General features: G+C 46.4%; 1 protein-coding gene across 1 annotated transcript in view; it reads right to left on the bottom strand.

Moving 5' to 3' along the window:
- The window catches only part of ptprq (protein tyrosine phosphatase receptor type Q), a 43,481-nt gene extending 22,817 nt beyond the window's left edge, over positions 1-20,664 (bottom strand). Inside the window, exons 1-23 of the mRNA XM_056388162.1 lie at positions 20,434-20,664; positions 20,170-20,314; positions 19,742-20,029; positions 19,414-19,631; positions 18,156-18,336; positions 17,569-17,943; positions 17,143-17,454; positions 9,749-10,045; positions 9,352-9,651; positions 8,509-8,639; positions 8,106-8,235; positions 7,864-8,017; positions 7,589-7,695; positions 7,075-7,172; positions 6,472-6,640; positions 6,054-6,314; positions 5,761-5,921; positions 4,352-4,463; positions 3,556-3,664; positions 2,725-2,839; positions 909-978; positions 510-709; positions 72-300 (exon numbers count right to left, since the gene is read on the bottom strand). Coding sequence (XP_056244137.1) covers positions 72-300; positions 510-709; positions 909-978; positions 2,725-2,839; positions 3,556-3,664; positions 4,352-4,463; positions 5,761-5,921; positions 6,054-6,314; positions 6,472-6,640; positions 7,075-7,172; positions 7,589-7,695; positions 7,864-8,017; positions 8,106-8,235; positions 8,509-8,639; positions 9,352-9,651; positions 9,749-10,045; positions 17,143-17,454; positions 17,569-17,943; positions 18,156-18,336; positions 19,414-19,631; positions 19,742-20,029; positions 20,170-20,314; positions 20,434-20,568 — 4,297 coding nt within the window. The 5' untranslated portion in view covers positions 20,569-20,664. The remainder of the gene's footprint in view (positions 1-71; positions 301-509; positions 710-908; positions 979-2,724; positions 2,840-3,555; positions 3,665-4,351; positions 4,464-5,760; positions 5,922-6,053; positions 6,315-6,471; positions 6,641-7,074; positions 7,173-7,588; positions 7,696-7,863; positions 8,018-8,105; positions 8,236-8,508; positions 8,640-9,351; positions 9,652-9,748; positions 10,046-17,142; positions 17,455-17,568; positions 17,944-18,155; positions 18,337-19,413; positions 19,632-19,741; positions 20,030-20,169; positions 20,315-20,433) is intronic.
- Between the last annotated feature and the right edge of the window lie 853 nt (positions 20,665-21,517).

Below are 21,517 nucleotides of genomic sequence, written 5' to 3'. Positions count from 1 at the left end.
GTATATGCTTATAGCCATCTAATACACAAATTAAATAAAAACTATAGCCTTGATAGCTTCTTTTTCCACACCTGACTCTGGCATGCGGACCATAGTGGAGGCTATCTGTCCCTCTCCATCAGAGGTGAAGGCAGACACCTCGAATAGATAGGCAGTGTAAGGTCGCAGCTGATCAACTCCTACTGATATGGGCACACTCCAGGAAGCTGCAGGGGGCACGGCGGAGAGGGTGATGGGTGGAGATGAGGCTGTTATCTCCAATGGACTCGGAGTTGCACGAGACAGGATATCAGCTGCATCCTAGACACACAACATCATAGAGGACATACACAGAGGGTAAAATAAGAGAAAAAAATTTCATTTCTAGCCTTATGTTGCACAGATGGTTAGCTCTGAGCCTAGGTAGCATTTATAATCCTGACATTAGAAGTGTACAGAAACAGAACAGTTTAAAGTAACAGTACAGTTAAGAAGACAGACAGAGGTGACAGTATAATGCAGGACTGTACGTTGCAGTGAGGCAGCGCTCCGGTCATGATGTCCTCTGCATTGACCTCCAGCACGCGGACCGTCTGACCGGTACGAGCGTGTTTTGCCTTGACAGCAAACTTAGTGATTAGGCCGTTGATGCGATGTGGCAGGAACCAGGTAACCATGACAAAGGTGTGGTTTTGAGCAAACGCTGTCAGGTTGGTGACCAGACCAGGGGCTGCAGGACAGATACACACACATGAATGCACACACACACACACACACACAACACACACACACACACACACACACACACACACACACACACACACACGTACATACAGGGAGGTCTCAGACTTTTGGACCCCACAGCACAATACTCTTATTTTAGATTTTGCAATCATTATGCAAGTGTGTGCATGTGCAAGGGTACCCACGGGACTCAGCGGTCTTTATGTATAAAGATTTGCTGAACGTTCCTATTCCAGCTGGAACTATGGCTGCTACCTACAGAGAGACAGAGAGAGGGAGAGAGAGTTGGTAGGTACTGCTTTTAATGATTAATTCATGCTCCTGTCAGCAGGGCAGTCATCAGATCCCAATTAGGTGCGAACATCAGGCAATGGTTACAACTGGAACGACACCTTGTTAGAGGTGATTCAGTGATCCCAGTAACACAGAACACACAACAGTAATACAACATTACACACCAGGTATGTTAACAGTATGTAAACAGATCACAACACAATCACCAAGAGCAGTGTGTGTGGTTGATTAGCCTCTGAAGTGCTGAAGTACAACATCTTTGATTTTTTTTTTCAGCTATTCAAATAGAATTCATGAAAATTAATGAAAATTAACTGATAATGAAGTAAAAATGCAATTTAAGGCTTTATCAGGCTAACAGGGACTTAATCTACAGCGAATAGATAATAAAGTATACCACCCCAAAACTATCTCGTAACATCCATATCCAGCTTAAATTTATCATATTTTTTTTTATACTGGAGCACTATGAAAAATACTGGATACTTAATGAAAATGTCACTTAATCAAGAAAGAGGAAAAACAGCTTTATTTTCAGCTCCAGCCCCAAGAATTTCCTATTCTATTTAAGTATTTCATAATGCCATTAATTGAAGAACATTGTCAGCTCACAGAGGAGCCTGTAAAGCATAGGGAGCAAACGCAACATGTGTAAAGTGCAGTTTAATACAAACAGTAGGTACAATATAATATAATATATAATATAATATAATATAATATAATGAATAGCAATACAATGGAAAGCACAGCAGAAAAAATACCATAGAGATCAACCAATGCTACTCTTACCATTGCTCATGATTGTGGAACGGTCTTGAAACAAGTTGATTTTTTTTAGTACTTAATTTGTATTAATCATTTAATCACTTCATGTGTTTAATGAAGTACTCATCACCTTGCCAGATTTCTTTCTGTTAACTCCAAATGAAGGACCCATTAATAGACAAAATTATGTGTATGTGTCTGCATCTGTACTTTTGACTGCTGAGGTATAAATATCATGAACAGAAAACAGAAAAGTCTGCAAGATATTGGGGCAGAGGAAAAGTAGGAAGAAGTTGCTCATGAGCTCTCTGCGTGGTTTAGTGGGCCAACACACTCACAGGTGAAGTGTAGTAATGTGATACATGCACACGCAAACACACACACACACACGCACACGCACACACACATACAAAAACAGTATGTGCTCGTTTAATCACAATGTGTTGTCAGTCTCTCAGAGTCCATTTGTATGAAGGTCATTGCGGGTTAATGAATTCCAAAAACTAATAAGCACGATCACATTCAAGCTCAGTGACAACAGACAGTGGAAAGAGCCATGGCTGATCCATAGATCTGTTTACCTGATTAATAATGCAATCAGGATCAATTACCTGTATTCAGCTAGATCGAGAGAATAGTCTGGTCCTGTGGGATCTGTGTTAGCTAGCCACATCCACACCACAATACATTTTCAGGAATTTGTTTATTATGAGATAAACAAAGATTGTTCTATCTTCTAATTATGAATATTTAACTAAATATATATACACACATATCCAAGACTAACATACATGGAAATTGGTCTTGTATGTAGTATCCCTTTAGGAAAGTTTTTCTATTTAATTATTCTACTACTTTTTAATTCAAATATTGAGCTCACCAAAGAAAATTCCTACTAGCTACAATATAATCAAATTTGGAATCATGCAGCAAGTATCCTACCTGAATCAGGTATGTAGACCCTGAGGTGAAGTCAGTGAGCAGAGTCTCTGGTATGTCCAGGTTCTTGGTCACCTGTGTGAAGGTGAGATCAGGGTAGGGACAGACTTCCCTGTACCTATAAGGGAAAAAGAAATATATTTAAGATTATTGACTCCTAACTCACAACATATTTGTATGAAGAGGCTGGATCAGATTCAGGTGCAAAAGTACCAGTATGGAAAAGTAACTAAGAACATTTACTCAAGTACTTGGCAGATGTTCACTATACTACACCACAGTCATATTTTGCAGATTGTTTTTTGTAAACCTGATGTGTTGTTGAGTGAAAGAAATCTGTATTGTTAGGTCATGTTAGACTAGAAGTGAGTCTTTAAAGAGTTCATTTCTCATAAACAGTGAAAAAAGAGCTGCTAATACTGTCGGAAAGGTTCAACTTGTTTTCAATGCAAATCAACTTGTTTCAAAAAAACGTGTAAAACCATCTTTTTCATAAATCTAGTGCATTAAACTGCCTTATTCTTTCTTGTTTCAGGAAACACACACAGTTGGTTTAAATGAAAAATGTTTTTTGTTTTTATACCCCTCTGTTTCTTCTGTGAATGTCGTAGCTTTCCCCTCTGATGCTGTCTGGCCTGTTGGCCTGTTTTGGCACTAAATTCATGATATTTAGCATTTCTTACTGGGTCAGACTCTCCTTTATGGTGGTTGAATATGCAATTTTGTTGTTGGAGACAGTTACAATAATGTTACCTTGAATGCTGAATTTCAGATACACAACCCATGCAAATAGATCCTGAATCACAGTTTTTCAAGAAAACAACAAAGAACTACCTGATGACATATCCATCAATATTGTCGACATCAGGTGGCATGGTCCAGGACAGCAGAATACCATTGGAACCTACGGCCTCTCCTTCTAGGCTTAGAGGTGGACCAGGTACTGCAGGTGATGAGTGTATGAAGAAGAGAAGATAGTATATACGTGCGTTAACATAATTTCTTATTTTCAGTGTGTTCTCAGTGGGATCAAGCATTATCCCATCTTTTCAGTCTGCTGTGTAAAATAACAACTTCTATATTTTAGATCTCAGCAGGACACTAGCAGAGTGAGAGCAGCAGAGTCATTTGAAGAATAGCGTTGTTGTCTATGGTGGGGCTGATCCTTTTAGTGTGTGTATGTGTGGGTGTGGGTGTGTGTGTGTGTGTGTGTGTGTTTGTGTGTGTGTGTTTTTGTGGGCTTGCGTGAGTGTGTTTTGGGCCGAACTCTGATGAATAAGGCCTCACACAGCAGTGGCATTTCACATCCTGCCGTTCAAAAGCTCAGGCTTAAGTTACCTAAAAGGAATTAAACATGGAAGGGAGACTACACACACACACACACACACACACACACACACACACACACACACACACACACACACACACACACACACACGCACACACACTAGCACAGACACATCTACTGTACTAATTTCCTTTTCCTCAGTGTGTGTGTACTGGACACACTATACAGGGACTGAAGGAAACAGCAGAGGGCAGATGAGAACCTGACGCCACTTTAACACCCAAAAACAAAGCCCACGCAAACAACAAAAAAAAAGTGTGTGTGTGTGTGTGCACATCTCACCACTCTCATTAGTATTAATCATGCGGCTGACTCCTGGGCTAATGTTGGAGGAGGAGGCTGCCGTGACCGTTACACTGTATTGTGTCCCTGGACTGACATTGACCACATCAGCCTGTGAAAACAGCAGAACACAGACACCTGGTCACAACACACACACATACACACCCAAAATGCACTCAGCCTTCTGTTTTAGTTTATGCTGTACCTTAATAAGACTCTCCACCACAACTCCATTTGAAGAGGAACCATCTGTTTAAGCTATATGAAGGTGGGTGGTTGTGAATGGACGGCAGCTTGTTTCTGCTTGTGCCTGCACCTGTTTGCATCTTTATCCGTTTGTTTGCACTCTTTCTGCTTTTGTGTGAGTAGCAAACAACTCTTGCAATTATGACACCAGCATGTTGGTTGGCAATGAGTCACAGTAACACCTCTCAGTATAGTTTACTCCCAGAAATATGACCAGGCATTTTTTTCAAACATGAGTGTGCATGCCCTCAACTCAAACTCTATATGCTTATTACCATATCTTTCTTTCTGAAACGCAAGACGTGCCAGAGCTGTAAGCGTATGTTTCATCCTTGGTATATTTGAGTGTGTCAACATCTGTGTGCAAAAAGCAATATCAGATATTGAGTGTTGAATTCTTACCTGCGAATGTACCTGTCCCAGGCAGAGTGTGAGCAGGAGGGTGAGTGAGAAGGCCATGCTGGGTAGCGGAGTTAGCTTTAGTTTAGTCACAGCAGGTTAGAGGCCTCGCCAGGACAGCTGCATCCAGTGTTAGTGCACAAGTGTTAGCAGTGGCCAACAGGTAATCCACTGAGCTGAGCAGGCGTGACTCCAAGTCTAGAAGCTGGTTAGTGGCATGAGTAAAGGTCAAAGGGTTAGTTGTCCAGGTGTTGATAATGACGGATCTTGAGGTATTCCAAAATTTTAGCGGTTAGCCAGGAAGGGCAGTGGGTCCTTTCGTTAGCACAAGGCTAACACTCTCCCTCTGGTCTCTCTCACTCTCTGGGGAGAGCTGCTTAAGCAAATGAATGATTCAGGGTTGAGCTCATGAGGCCAACTTAATAAATAATGAGATCTATTACTCAACTCTGTGCTCTGCGTGCTCTCTATGTGTGTGTGTGGCGGGTTGTGTGTAAGGTTACATTTTGTGGGGTATCTGACACCTGCCAGCCGGAAAGAGCCAGCATGGGGCGGTACTTGGTTGGATGGGAGGAGAGAAAATGCATGTGTGGTTGTGTGCATGTAGTTTGTACATTCAGTATCATCTCACCTATAGACGTAAAAGTTTACAATGCCACACCTCCTCCCTTGATAACACCGCATTGATGGTATTTAGGTGAACTATACTGTCTTGTTGTCCAAGTGGCCCCCAGAGTTTTTTAGGTTAAAAAAAGTATATGTACCTGAATGTATCCATCATGTCCAGGGTGCACTGTGACTTTTCCGTGGTTAGGTAGCAGGCTCACTTGGTAATGATCCATACACCCAACCGCCTGCTCCCAGCGTAGTGAGAATGCACGTGCAGACACATTCAGGACATGAACTCCTCGAACACGGGCCGGCACTCATGGAGGACAGGAAAGGGAGAAACAGAGTCATAGAGGTGGAGAAAGTCTCTGTAATTAAATGAAGAGGCGTTAAGGCCAGGTGATAACAATGGGGTGTTGACCGGTGCGTCACCTGTAATATCGTCTACCTGTGGTTATGGTCAGAAAGGCAGCGCTCCCCGCTGTCACTCCCCTCACTCTCTCAGCACTCACGTTGTAGCTGCAGCCGTCCACCAGCCCTGTAACGATGGCAACCCGCTCCTCCTTGGGTATGGTGAGTGTGTTTGTGACCGAGGTGTTAGCGACAGTGACTATGTAGAAGTCAAACTCTCCAAACGCAGTGTCCCAGCTCACAGAGAGAGAGGAAGAGTTCACAGTGTCCAAATGGAGGGCACATAATCCTGCTGGACCTGGAAAATGATGATTGCAATTTTACAACTACAGTGTTTATAATTTAGGCCACAATTTAATTATTTTCCTTCTTCTGATTGAAGAAGATCCTTATTGATCAGTATTTAAATAATGTGCATTTAGGCTTGTGTGTCTTTGTGTTTCTGCGTCTCTTACGAGTGCTGAGCTCTCTGTGGACCACCTGACTGGTGTCTGAGCCCAACACACTCTGAATGTTGACACCGTAGTCTGACCCTGGGATCAAATCCCTGACCTCGTAACTCGTGCCCAGGAGAAGGAATTGAATCCATGACTTCCTGTCCACGGACAGCAGGCCAAAAACAAGCTGAGAAAAACAAAACGGAACACTGAATACTTACTTTGGCTTTTAAAAATAAATTTTACTGATAGTGAATTTTTTTGGTTAACCAACTCTGTAATAATACCAATGTCTCTCTTTTCTTTATGTTAATGTGGGTTTTACATTGTGCATGCATGTAATGTGCTTGGTCATTCCTCCTGGCCATGGCTTTACAGAGGTCATACATCTTTAAAGAGTTGGTAACTGTATCTGCGGTGTGCCGACAACAGTTGCTAAGTAACCAACAGGTGAGCACGGAACCTGACACAAGTTGCCTCCTTCGTCCTTGGAAAAATAGTAACATTGTGAGTAATGTGTGTATAAGACAGATGACTGTAATGTCAGAAAGTTACTGTGGTGTAAAAAACAGTAGTGCCTGTCTCTGCCTCTGGACAGATACATTGGAATACATGTCTTACCTTGTACTTCTCCACCTGTCCTGGTGGTGGTCTCCAGGTGACAAACACAGATGTCACAGCCTGCTCTGAAAAAGCCACTTCCTGTGGTACCTCTGGGGCTGGAGACAAGATTCTGGTTAGCATGCGACACCATATACTGACACGATCATTGTCATCAGTCACTCTGGGTAATACACAAGTTAATACAGGTGTAGGTGAATTCTTTACATACTTTATTATTATACTTTTTGAGCAGAAAAACCGGAGGCAAAGAAGTACTGAGGTCCAAACATCATTTTGTGCATTTATTTTAATGTGAATAATGTCTTTGGTAAACATTTTATGTTTGCAAAATTAAAGTCTGTCTATCTATCTATCTATCTGCTCTCTTCTGACGAATACTCCTTTTCTGCTACATTAATTTTTTAATCAAAATCATTTTCTTTCTTTCTCTCTCCCACACACATGCAAATGTGGGCAAACTCACAACCAATATTTGGTGCCACATTAGGTAAAGCAAATATCTTAAACTTACTAGTATGGAGGATCATAGTAGCAGGTTTGCTCTTCCTTTTCCCACTGGTGCAAATCACATCAATTCTATATTGGCTTCCAGGGGCGAGGCCTTCAAAGTTGTAAGATCTGTGAACACACACAGCTCTAGCAGTCAGTGCTTTTTAGTACTAAGTTTGAAAAATCCATGTTGTAACCAGTTGCTGTCATAAAAGAAAGTCTGGATCAGCGGATTGGAATTCCAATCTCATAAAACTGTAATAATTTGTGTGCTGGCTGACCTAGAGGGAGACTGACCTGGGCTCCTGATGAGAAATGATCAGCTCTTGATTGGATGTTCCGTTTTTGATTGACAGCATGAGTGCGCTCAACACTCCCCGGACCAAACTCCAAGTAATGCATATGGATGATGTGGTTTTATTGATGAGAGACACCTCAACTGGGCTGGGAGCTGGCACATAAAGAATACAATGCACGTAGTCAGTTAGTAGAAAAAGAAAGATTTAGCAGCGTGTGCACATGTGTGTGTGCATGTTTACCTGCAGTGATGTTGATGGTGACGGGCGAACTGTCTGTGAAGGACTCTCTCTCTGTTCGCACTGCAAAGCGGTAGAGCCTGCCTGGAGTCAGACTAGAAAACACTGCATTGTGACTGAAGACCTTCTGCACCTGTAGCAATAAGAGCTTTATTATAATTCTCACAGCATTGTCTAGAGGAGAAGTTACACTCATACATACATAATTTCTTTTAACATAGAAACATGCTAACTACTGGTCACCGTGAGAATGCACTTCATTAGTAATTGCAGTTGGTGAAAAAACTTCTAACTTAATTCTTGATCCAGACTCAGATACAAACTTCCACAAAGCTGCCTCCTAAACCTAAACTACAGGGGAAAACCTTCACATTATTTTAAGATTTTTTTTTGTTTGTTTGTTTACCATTCGTGAATGGTCACAGTTGAGGCAGGTGACCTCGTAGCTGTGAGCCCGCCCTTGTGCTGGATCCCAAAGCAGCTCTATGGATGAATCTGTCACCACGCCCTCCCTCACTCTGCTGGGAGGCACCAGACCTAAAATCACAAACCACATCCCACAACCCATAATGTAATTTTCTCTAACATACTAAAAATAACAATTACCTTTGGTTTTGGGTATTTCAAAATTCCTAATTAACCACAAAAAAGAAAAGAAGAGAATCATTACAGTAATCATAAAATGAAGTATTTTACAAAAAAAAGTTAGAATAAATTATTATAATACAACAGTATAAATGAAAACACAGAAAATTCTTTATACATTTGTTTTAAGAACATATTCAAAGACGACATTCATTCTGTAAATCTAGGATTTTATTCTAATCTAGGAACATAGGAAGAAAAAACACCCAAACACATCAATGTGTTATACCTTGATTTTGGGTTTGCCACAAACGGATCTATCTGCTCTCACATCATATCAGGTACAATATCTATCAAACAACATAATATCTGTCTTAACTTAAAACTTGGCCTTAATGTTGTTGATATTTGTGACCACTGATTATTTACTTACCACCAAAATTTAGTGGTGTAAAAGAGAAAAATGCTGGAGGTGATAGGTGTATGTCCCGGTGTGAGATTGGTAATGGACCCACTATGTTGTGAATTCACTGAAGTGAATCTGAATCTTAATGTTTATGCTGACACCTCTAAATTAGAGGCAATACGAATCTGTTTGTTGTGTCTTCAGTGTTCTGACTAATATTTGCATCTGTATGTACTAGTATTAACAGAGATAACTCACTTGTTTTTATGGGGCGGGTATAGTAAGGTGGTCCCGTCTGCTCCCGGCTGGTGCTTTGAACCCTGAGCTGGTACTCTGATCCTGGACTGAGGTTGCTAAGAGTTACAAGATGAACACCAGCAGGGAGGGAGTACCAGTCACATGAATACCCACATAATCCCTCACATGCAGTGTCACAAACTCCTGGACATACACACACTTTCACCCCATCAATCAGACCCAGCTGTGGATGCTGAATGTACAGCTGTGCGGAGTTTGCGCTGACTGAAAGAGGGACTGCTACCTGAACTGGTTTTGGATCTGCACATACAAAGAGACAAAGATAGTTTTACAAAACAGCTAGTGTGGTTAAAAGTGATGTCCACATTGTCAAAGGCAGAATTTTTGTTCCTCTTACCTGTGGTGTGTATGACGCTGGTCCTGTGGCTCCTGTCATTATCCTTCTTCAGTGCAACCACTCCTACTTCATAAGTCTGACCTGGGGTAAATGTGCCCAAGTCAACGCACATAGTCTGATTTATCCAGAGTGCACCAGGACTGGATTGGTTTATCCACAGTGAAGAGGCACTGGGGTGACTGAGTGGGTGGGCTGTGATGTGATAACCATCTGGTGGGTCATCAGGTGGACTGGTCCAGCAGACGGTCAGATTTCCCCTCGCGCTGAACACCAACAGACCACTAGGGGCCCTCACCGCTAAGAGGCACAACAGCAGAATGTTACTGAGTTGTCAGCTAATGTGGGTCAGTTAAGTGACCACAGCAACTCATGCATAATTATGAGAACGTGATTTTAGTTCGGACAATTACTGAACTCATAGTGTAAATTTTAAAACATCTCCAACTTATCTGCATTGGTTGGCAGGTCAGCAAATCAGCAAATTTCTATTCATGAAGACTGTATTCACACATTGACCTAAGTCTAGTGATGTGTAAGTTCTTAACGCAGGACATCCTCAGTGTTTATCAGTGTTTGACAATATGTGGTGTGAATTCCCAGAAGAAAAACATCTCTAGATCAGATCAACAGCAAAATTGCTTCAACCTCGCCAAAAAAAAAAAAAAAAAAAAAAAAAAGCAAGTATACTACCTTGATTACATGGATCACTTAGATGATCCACAGTAGCAATCACAGAGAATTAGTGTCACAGCCTGCTATATGCCTCTGTCTAACTCTCCACTCTGCCACACCTCCTAATCAGCCTCACTGTCCTCACCTGTTGCCCCCAGCTGCACTCTATCTCCAATCAGGCCAGTATATATACATCCCCAGTTCACTTGCTCTTTGCCAGATTGTTCTTAGTATCATGCAAGACTTTTCAGCGTTCATCTCCGGACTGACTTCCCTGTATCGACTCTGCTCGTCCCTGACCATCCTGCCTCGTCTCGGTAAACGCCTCAGCCTTCTGTCCCCGACCACGAGTTCTGTCTGTGCGCTTCCTAGTCCCCGTCTGCCTGTCCCTGTGGCTGTCTGGTTCTCCAGTTCCGACGTCGCAACGTAAGTGCTTCCCTGATGGTTTCCCGATTACCCGCCTGCCTTTTCCTTCCTGGTCTACCCCGCTGACTGCTCACCTGGTTCCGATCCTCCTGCACCCTCAACTACGTCTCCAGCCTGCTTCCTAACGGTACCCTTGCCTTCCTACCAACTCGTGTGTGTGTGTGTGTGTGTGTGTGTGTGTGTGTGTGTGTGTGTGTGTGTGTGTGTGTGTGTGTGTGTGCGTGCGTGCGTGCGCGCGCGCGTGAGCCTCTCCAACCCACTCCACTCACCTACTCCGCAACACCCCGGCCCCGGCCCCCTTCCTCTATCCCCAAAACCCACCTGTGTGCAATATCTCTACTGGTTCATTGATAAAAGTCATTACCAATTTTTCACCTGTTTGGTTGAGCTGAAATTGAGTCCTACCACACCCCATTACAGTACAATCTGGCCAGAAATGGACCCAGCGTCCAGTCCCACACCCCTGATACGCCTCGAGAGAACTGTGAGCGTTCTCCAGCAGCACGAGGCCATGATGTCCACTGCCGCCTCGGAAGCTAGACAGGTGGCTGAGGCTAATGGACGGGCGCTAGCAGCGTTAATAGGGCAAATGCAGCAACTGAGGACCTTCCTGATTCAGCCCGCTGCTGCCATACACTCACCAGCTCAAACGGCACCAGAACCAGCTCCAGCTTCCCCTTCGCCCAGAGATGCCCCCGAGCCCTGGGTGGGAACTCCGGAGCGCTATGATAGAGACCCAGAGACTTGTGGGCCTTTCCTAACAAACTGTTCCTTGCTGTTCTCCCCTCAGCCCCGCACCTTCGCAGCTTAGGAGGCAAGGCTGGCCTTCACTATCAATCACCTGACGGGCAGGGCTCGTCTGTGGGGCACTGCTGAGTGGGAGGGACAATCTCCAGCCTGCACTTCTTTCCAGCTGTTCGCCTGAGAGCTGCGCAAAGTGTTCGGCCTGGGGGCTTTCAGCTCAGAGACTGCAGGGGGGTTTATGGGTATGCAGCAAGGAGACCGGACAGTGGCCGACTTTTCTATCGACTTCCGTACCAAGGCCAGCCAGAGCAACTGGAACTCTGCCGCCCTCTGTGACGCCTTCCTCCACGGTCTGGCTGACTACATTAAGGACGGGCTGGTTTCCCATGACATTCCTTCCACATTGGACGGGGTGATAGAGCTGGCTATACGGATAGATCTCCGTATCCAGGCCCGCAGACTAAGCGGCAGGGGGTCCCTCTTCGCCCGCCGTCTGTCCGTTCCCGAGGGGGCTCCACCAGTCCCTCATCCTCACCAGGGCAACAGAAGGGGGAGTCCGAGCCAATGCAGCTGGGCCGCACCTCTGTCACCCCAGAGGAGCGGGAACGTCGTCGCCAGTCTAACCTGTGCATGTACTGCAGGCAGGCAGGTCACTTTGTCTCCAAGTGCCCAGTGAACAGGGAGGATACTGGTGAGCCCAACAACCGTCAAAACTCCCCACAACCAAAGACCGCTGCTCCAAGCCCGGGCATCCTTCCTGAAGGCCCCCACACCTTGGCCACCCTAACAGACTCTGGGGCGGACGCCTGTATCATTGACGAGGGAACCAGCCTCTGGAGCTGGGGCTCGAGCATGTTCCTCTACCTCACCCGGTTCCCGCTCGGGCCCATGACGGCCACCATTTGGGCACAGTCACGCACCAGACCGTCCAGATTCCCATGATCCTCTCCGGCAACCACCATGAGACCGTTCAGTTTCACATTCTGGACTCACCTCGCCTGCCTCTCATCCTGGGTCATCCTTGGCTCCGTCGGCACGATCCCAACATTGACTGGGAGACGGGGACCATCCGAGAGTGGGGCACCTCCTGTCCTGCTTTAAGCAAGCTTCCCGCCGCTTTACACTCCCAGATCCAGGGCCCCGCCTGGCATCTGCGGGGAATACCACGACTTCCGCCAGGTGTTCAGCAAAGCCTAGGCGACGTCTCTGCCTCTGCATCGGCCCTATGACTCCGCCATCGATCTCCTGCCTGGCACATCACCACCCAAGGGTCTCTGTACTCCCTGTCTGCTGTCCCTGTCAGGAAGGCCACGGAGACCTACATAAATGAATCCCTGGCTGCAGGCATCATCCGCCCGTCTTCATCTCCAGTTACGACCCCGCATCCTTGCTTGGTGGCTAGTCGACTCCATGTGCAATTTAACCGCCTTCACCCCCATCCACGTAATATAATATAATATGGAGATACGCCTCCGATATAGTGGTGGGAGCCGTTCTGTCCCAGAGATCTCTCTCCGACCATAAGCTCCACCCCTGCGCTTTCTTCTCTCGGCGCCTGTGACCGGCCGAGATAAACTACGAGATCGGGAACAGAGAGTTGTTGGCGTTGAAGATGGCTCTGGAGGAGTGGCGGCATTGGCTGGAAGGCGCCAAAGAGTCCTCCCTGGTTTGGACCGACCATAAGAACTTGGAATATGTCCAAACAGCCAAGAGACGGAACTCCCGCCAGGCCCGCTGGTCCTTATTCTTAACTTGGTTCAACTTCACCCGCTCCTACCGTCCAGGGTCCCGCAACGTCAAGCCTGACGCCCTGTCCCGGCAGTTCGTGAAGGGGGAGGATTCTACTGAGGGGTCTGCCACTATCCTTCCTTCTCCCTGTGTCATCGCCAACCTGACCTGGGCAACAGAAGGGGGAGTCCGAGCCAATGCAGCTGGGCCGCACCTCTGTCACCCCAGAGGAGCGGGAACGTCGTCGCCAGTCTAACCTGTGCATGTACTGCAGGCAGGCAGGTCACTTTGTCTCCAAGTGCCCAGTGAACAGGGAGGATACTGGTGAGCCCAACAACCGTCAAAACTCCCCACAACCAAAGACCGCTGCTCCAAGCCCGGGCATCCTTCCTGAAGGCCCCCACACCTTGGCCACCCTAACAGACTCTGGGGCGGACGCCTGTATCATTGACGAGGGAACCAGCCTCTGGAGCTGGGGCTCGAGCATGTTCCTCTACCTCACCCGGTTCCCGCTCGGGCCCATGACGGCCACCATTTGGGCACAGTCACGCACCAGACCGTCCAGATTCCCATGATCCTCTCCGGCAACCACCATGAGACCGTTCAGTTTCACATTCTGGACTCACCTCGCCTGCCTCTCATCCTGGGTCATCCTTGGCTCCGTCGGCACGATCCCAACATTGACTGAGAGACGGGGACCATCCGAGAGTGGGGCACCTCCTGTCCTGCTTTAAGCAAGCTTCCCGCCGCTTTACACTCCCAGCTCCAGGGCCCCGCCTGGCATCTGCGGGGAATACCACGACTTCCGCCAGGTGTTCAGCAAAGCCTAGGCGACGTCTCTGCCTCTGCATCGGCCCTATGACTCCGCCATCGATCTCCTGCCTGGCACATCACCACCCAAGGGTCTCTGTACTCCCTGTCTGCTGTCCCTGTCAGGAAGGCCACGGAGACCTACATAAATGAATCCCTGGCTGCAGGCATCATCCGCCCGTCTTCATCTCCAGTTACGACCCCGCATCCTTGCTTGGTGGCTAGTCGACTCCATGTGCAATTTAACCGCCTTCCCCCCCATCCACGTAATATAATATAATATGGAGATACGCCTCCGATATAGTGGTGGGAGCCGTTCTGTCCCAGAGATCTCTCTCCGACCATAAGCTCCACCCCTGCGCTTTCTTCTCTCGGCGCCTGTGACCGGCCGAGATAAACTACGAGATCGGGAACAGAGAGTTGTTGGCGTTGAAGATGGCTCTGGAGGAGTGGCGGCATTGGCTGGAAGGCGCCAAAGAGTCCTCCCTGGTTTGGACCGACCATAAGAACTTGGAATATGTCCAAACAGCCAAGAGACGGAACTCCCGCCAGGCCCGCTGGTCCTTATTCTTAACTTGGTTCAACTTCACCCGCTCCTACCGTCCAGGGTCCCGCAACGTCAAGCCTGACGCCCTGTCCCGGCAGTTCGTGAAGGGGGAGGATTCTACTGAGGGGTCTGCCACTATCCTTCCTTCTCCCTGTGTCATCGCCAACCTGACCTGGGATATAGAGGAGAGAGTGAGGCCTGTCACCGAGGATCAACCTGGTCCTAGCGTCTGCCCGTCTAATCGCCTGTACGTCCCGCAACCCCTGGGGTCGGAGAACACCCGCGATTCTGTCAAGGCCTGCTCTATCTGCAACCAGCCTAAACCTCCCTAAACTCCCATCATGCTCTGGCGGGACTCATTCAGCCTCTCCCAGTCCCACATCGTCCATGGTCACACGTCTCCTTGGACTTTGTCACGGGTCTTCCTCCTTCCAACGGCAACACAGCCATCCTCACTGTGGTCAGCCGTTTCAACAAAATGGCCCACTTTGTGCCACTGCCACTGAGACCATCCGCCTGCATGGTCTCCCTGTCGATGTGGTCCGACCAAGTTCTCCTCGGTTTTTTGGAAGGAGTTTTGCAGCCTGATGGGAGCCACTGACAGTCTCTCCTCTGGGTTCCACCCCCAGTCTAACGGGCAGGCTGAGCGGAAGAACCAGGAGATGGAGACAGCCCTTCGCTGCTTGGTCTCCCGGAATCCGTCCTCCTAGTCGCAGCAGCTCCCTCACCAGCTCCGCCACGGGCCTCTCGCCCTTCCAGGGTGCCTACGGCTACCAGCCCCCGCTCTTCCCGGCCTTGGAGAAGGAGGTTTCCTGTCCGTCTGTCCAAGCCTTCGTCCGCCGCTGTCGCCGAACCTGGGTCAAACCACGCACTGCCCTCCAGCGCTCCGTGAGTCGCTACACTGGCCAACCGGCGGCGATCTCCTGCTCCAGTCAACCAGGTCGGCCAGAAGGTGCGGATCTCCACCCGGGACGTACCCCCCCGGGTGGAATCCAAGAAACTGGCTCCCAGGTTCATCGGCCCATTCCCCATCCAGAGGGTAATAAGTCCAACGGCGGTGAGACCGAGGCTTCCGCGCGCCATGCGTGTCCATCCCACCTTCCACGTGTGCAAAGTGAAGCCGGTCCACGAAAGCCCTCTGTCGCCGGCGGCCCCGCCTCCTCCTCACCTCATCGATGGGGGACCAGTTTTTTTCGGTTCTGCGCCTCATCCGTTCCCGTCGTCGTGGAAGGGAGCTCCAGTACCTGGTCGATTGGGAGGGCTAAGGTCCGGAGAAGAGGTCCTAGATTCCTGCTCGCCATATTGTCGACCCTGACCTCATCACCGACTTCCACCGTGATCACCCTGAACAGCCCTCCAACACCGCCGCACCACCTAGGGGTCCCCGTCCGACGGTCCACGCCTCCTCCCTGCCTGTTCCCACTGACATGGATCTCGCTGCAGAGGGGCCATCCTACTACGACCCTTGCTCTGATTTTCAAACTAGACCTTTCTAGTTTGTCCCAGAAATTCAAATCAAATCCAGTGTTTCCTCTACATTCATTTAGCAGTGGCGGCCCGCCACTGCTAAATCATAGCCGCCACGCCTTCAAATTTCTTTTATTTTTTTTTTTATTTTTTTTTTATTGTCGCAAATGCACCACCGCCACATCTCTCCACCTTCACAGCCTGTGTGATGATGAGCGCAACAGCGGGGGGAGGGGAGGAGAGGGGAGGGAGGGAGGGAGTGGGGTGGTTGGGGGATCCTATTGGAGTTAATTACTCGCGAGAGCGCGGCCTTGAAAGTGACATCACGTCAGGCACCAGGTGAGAGTCAGAGAAGTGTAGTCGTGAGGAATAAGGCAGCGAATTACCGGAGAAAAGGTAGACTTATTAGCCAACTCAGTGACGCTAACTTGGGTAAACGAAGTGATAGCATTAAGCTAATATCTACACGTCATTATGTATTAACTGCTGACTGCATTTTCAGATGAGCTTGTTCAGATACTTCTCTAAGAACAGAAAGACAACAGATGAAGAAGACGCTAGTCAGGTAGCCTATCATAAGCCTTTTACTGACTCGTAAATGACGATGGTTAGGTAAAAAATAGTATTTTAATGTTCACACTTGTAATCAGATGTGATGTGAGTGTAAATTATATAACGCTGTTAGCGTTACGTTACTCACACTTTTAATGTAATCTTATTAGACAAGTAACATTAGACAGGGAGGAGTTGTTAAACAAAGTGGAGGAGAGCAGAGCACAGCAGCGGGAGAGCTGCCCCCCCCCCCCCCCCCCCCCCCCCCCCCCCCCCCCCCCCCCCCCCCCCCCCCCCAGAGGAAACACTGAAAACATATAAATTGTACATGCTGGCTCCCTGTCACAGTGGGAGCCCCCGAATAGAACTGAGCGATAATTAATGTCATTAGTAACACCTGTGCTTTTCCTGCTATGAGATGTCAAAATGTCGGCTGCTACACGCTTACCAGTTTGTACAGTCACGGGCGCCTGTCCACAGCTCTCTATCCCATGCTGGGTGACTGTGTAAACTTCAACCATGTATTTCCTGTAAGGCTCCAGCCCTCCAATCAAAGCAGTGTATGACTGCTCTCCCTCAGTCTGAGATGACCAGGAGATGTTGGTCATTCCAACAATCTTCTCTTTTCTTGAAGACATGTCCACATAGCGAACAACAAATGTCCATCCAGCCACATACTGTGGATCTGGTAGCATCCAGTGAACACTAATCTGACTGACTGTAATGGGGCCAACAGTGATGTTTTGAGGAGGAAGCGGCCCTGTAAGAAATAGAACATACACATTTGGAATTACATTTGTGAGCAAAAGATGCTGCCTTTTGTTTTGCTCTGTTTGTTTAACCTATGTGTGTAACGGGTTGTCAGCAGACTCACTAGTGTATGCAGTCTGTGTCTGCCCCAAGCTCCAGGTGGAGCCTGCAGGGTGAGAGGCTCGTAGGGTGAAAGAATAGACGCTCCCTGGAGACAACCCTGCCACAGTTACTCCTCTGGAAGAGAGGGAGATGGGGACTTTCACAATCTTTTTAAGACTGCTCTGGCTCTGTGTTCCCTTTTTGTCCTCTGATCTCCTCCCTCTACCTCCGTCACTGTGCCCCAACTCTCCATTTGCCTCCTTTTGGTACTGGAGGAATATCTCAAAAGATGAATGATCAAGTGAGTTCAAGGGTGAGAAGTCACCCCAACGAAGCTCCACCTGCTGCTCTGTCACCTGAACCAGGTCCAAGGAGAATGAGGGAGGGACTCGAGGGGCTGTGAAAGGGAGGAAAACAGAGTAACATCATAACAACTTGAGGGGGAAATAGGGCAAAAAAGTGTTCACAAATTGTATAGTTTGAGTTAACTAGTTAGTGTGGGTAAAAGGTGGTTAAAATTCAATATTAGATAATAGAGGACACTGACACTGTTTTAGCAAATGTTACATTAAATAATGTAGAGTGTGATGTGTTGCACAAGTTATTTACTTTGGTATTGACAGATGAAGGGTAAGGGGATGTTACAGAAGAATGGAGTGAGAAAGTATCCTGGTCCCGTGGCATTCCTCTGAAGGGCAAAACAGTCTGTCTGATTGGCTGGCAGGAATGTCTTCATAGTGTCTGTCAGGTTATATGATGCGCCATCAGACCAGAGAGGCTGGCCCTCCTCCTGTGGAGTGACAGACAAGAAAGATTATGTGCTGTTTACACAGGCATCACAAGATCCCTGTCATTACAATACTGTTGAGGTCTATGATTTTGTGACAGAGGACATACCATGATATGTGAGGACCTCACTGCAGGCTACAGTAAAGGCAGCCCAAATGAAAACTTTTGGGCTGCATTTTGGGCCAATTTTTTGGGTTTGTTTTTAATTTAGTTTTTATTTCAGTTTCAGCAACTTATAATACATACCATCATATTCACATTTATTCATATATATATATATGTATATATACATACATACATACATATAGGAATACATTATTTGTTCCATCTAGTAAATTTATTTTTAGACCATTTTTTTTTAAATTTTGTTATAATAACGTGTATCTATAAGATATGTACCTATCTATTATATCTATAAGATAAGTATTTTCATAAACTATTTCAACCAATCATAAAAAATATCCAACAACTGGTATTACCTTTTGATACTTTGCTATTTACTGTCAATATAAAACCATTAAGGCTATTTTCTCAAAACATATAATCATAATTCTCTATAGACAAAATCTTTGACATTTCCTTTGTATAGGTTCTTTTACACAGTGTGAGAATGTCCCTATGTACGAAGTTGTGTAAGTGTGAGAAAATGTTGTGCAGATGATTTTCAAATCTACAGCCCTGCACTTAACTTTCCACATAATTCTCCATATCCTGCAGGATCAAATTTTGTGTGATTATGACACAGTCTTGAGGTATAGAACAACCACTTCACTCCTGCAGGGTGTAAAAATAATGTACTGCATTGTAAATATCTCATTGAAAGGTTTTTGACAAATACCTCTTTAAACTTTAAAGGCTTGTTTATTTATGAAAATTCTCAAATGTCATCCCTTGTTAAATTATATATAAATATGCATGTTCACAAGAAAACAAAAGCAAAGTAAATGGAAAAATTAATCAAAGTCATAATATTAAGTTATTAATCATTACGGCTCTTGCAGATAGGATGAAATGAAAAATAAAAAGCTTTTCTCCTCAGTACCTCTCCTTAAAACGCATGTTTATGAAATAAAGCTACCTGCTGGTCACTGAGTCCAGTCCATAGCAGCAGCAGGTTGTTGTGGTTCAGCAGGTGAGAAGATACAAAAAGCAGATCTTCCTGGGTCTTCAGGTCAGCCAGGTGACTTCCAGCTGCCAGGTGTTTGCAGCTGTGCTGGGCTTCATTCCAGGTGAAACCTGTTCTTCTCACAGTGAAGCAGCTTCTCCCATTGGCCAGCCAACCAGGGGGGCACTGAGCTGGAGACAGAAATGATCATCAATTTAGACCACAGAGTCCACCCTGCCTACAGTCAGTTTTAAGGTTGAAGTTATGGGTATGTGGTTGTAGTAGAGCACATGTATAAAACCTGTTTCGATGCCGACGCTGAATCTCTGCTTCAAGATGACATTATGCTGTTTGAGCAGCGTAGTCACCACAACTTTGACCTTGAAGCGTGTGCCAGGCTGGAGACCTATCACTGTGTACTGGGACTTCGCTACCTCTGAGGGCTTCATGTTAAAGATGTGCGTGACAGATTGTGTGTGAGTGTTGTACAGACTCAGGGTGGATAGGCTTTCTTGTCTGTGAAGCTTCCAAGTCAGATGAGCAGAAGTCGATGTACTGTGTACATGAAGCGAAGACAGGGCCACTGGCACTGGATGCAAACACAGAGTGGAAACCAGTAGAGACAAGAAGAGAGATAACATCATTAACCAACATATCAATATTCAAAATAATCAGGCTTGTTTACCTTTCTTCATCAGGATTGTGGCACTCAGGTTCACAGAGACTCACATAAGTGAAAGGTCTTTGTCTCAAGTGTGGCATCATTCTTGGAGGCTCTCAATGAGATGTTATATCCCCTTTGATTCTCGACCAATCTCAGTGACGTCTTGCAATCAGTTGAGCACGCTGAGGGATCAATGGGCTCTGCATACACCTGTAGAGGTGTTAGAAGAATGTATCCGTTCCTCAAACTAAAATCCAGCCCTATAGAAAGGCAAATGAAACCAAAACCATTGTATCTCTGCCATTATCCACCTGTGCTACTGTTCTTACCAGACGGTTACTTGCACTCCTGCAGGTGACTTCGTAGCTGTCTGGATCTTGACTGGAAGGGAAGGAGTGAAACCTAATTTCAACCTCAACAGGGTTTGAGTGCTGTTCACAGGTCAGCAGCACCACCTGAGGCATAGGACAATAAGAGGTGAGAGTTAGTGTTTGCTGAATGAAATTATTTGTCCAAAGTGTGTACAGAATTCATTATACATTAAATAGTATTGCAAAGCACCTGGGAACACAATTAGGCAGAAATTAGAAAATAAACTGTTTTACCAAGGAGTTTTAAGTTGTGCAGGCCTTGTTCTTACCTTACATAAACTGGCAAATAACCAAAGACGCTCTGTTCCACCCATTGGAAATGTCACTTCATCTCATCAAGCATACATTTCCCCAGTTACTGATCCACCTGGATACACGCAGTCACTTCCAAAGCGATACATTACGGGTCCTGGATTTACCTTCAGCCATTGGTACGCTTATAAGACAGCTGTGCATAAACATGAGCTGTGGAAAGTCCCGAGCTATTTGGGAACGCTGACGCACAGCCGAGCACCAGCTTGTAACTTTTTGAGTGACTTTTTTCAGACTGTGAAAGTTTTTGAAAGGAGGTAACAAATACCTTGCTGTCTTAAATCAAGGGGAAATCTCTGCCTCTTTTTACTTCTTCTTCAGACTTTGAATTTAGCGCGCACTCAAAGTCAGCTTTCAATGGCTGTTAACCCCCGAGAAGCAAACCCTTAAGTGAGAGAGGAGACAGTCTCCCTGTGTGTATGCGAGGAGAGAAACAGAGAGGGAGGGAGGGAGGGACAGAGAGAGAGAGAGAGAGAGAGAGAGAGAGGGAGATTGTGCATGTATGAGTTCGACCCAATTTGTTCTGCCTCTTTGTTAGGATAAGAGCAATTCACCATGGCAACAACGGGCACATGGCCACTCCAAAGCTGGGCTCCTGAGGAGAGGAGAGGTGGGGAGGCGGGAGATGTGGGGTATGCTAAAGGGAACAGGAGAAAGATAAGAGATGGTGGTGGTGTTTTCTGGGGGAATTGAGATGTGCTCAGCGGGCAACGCCTCCAGCTTCATGCCT

Source organism: Seriola aureovittata, chromosome 10, assembly GCF_021018895.1.
Source record: "Seriola aureovittata isolate HTS-2021-v1 ecotype China chromosome 10, ASM2101889v1, whole genome shotgun sequence".
NCBI lineage: Eukaryota > Metazoa > Chordata > Actinopteri > Carangiformes > Carangidae > Seriola > Seriola aureovittata.
This window is presented reverse-complemented; position numbering and strand designations above follow the sequence as displayed.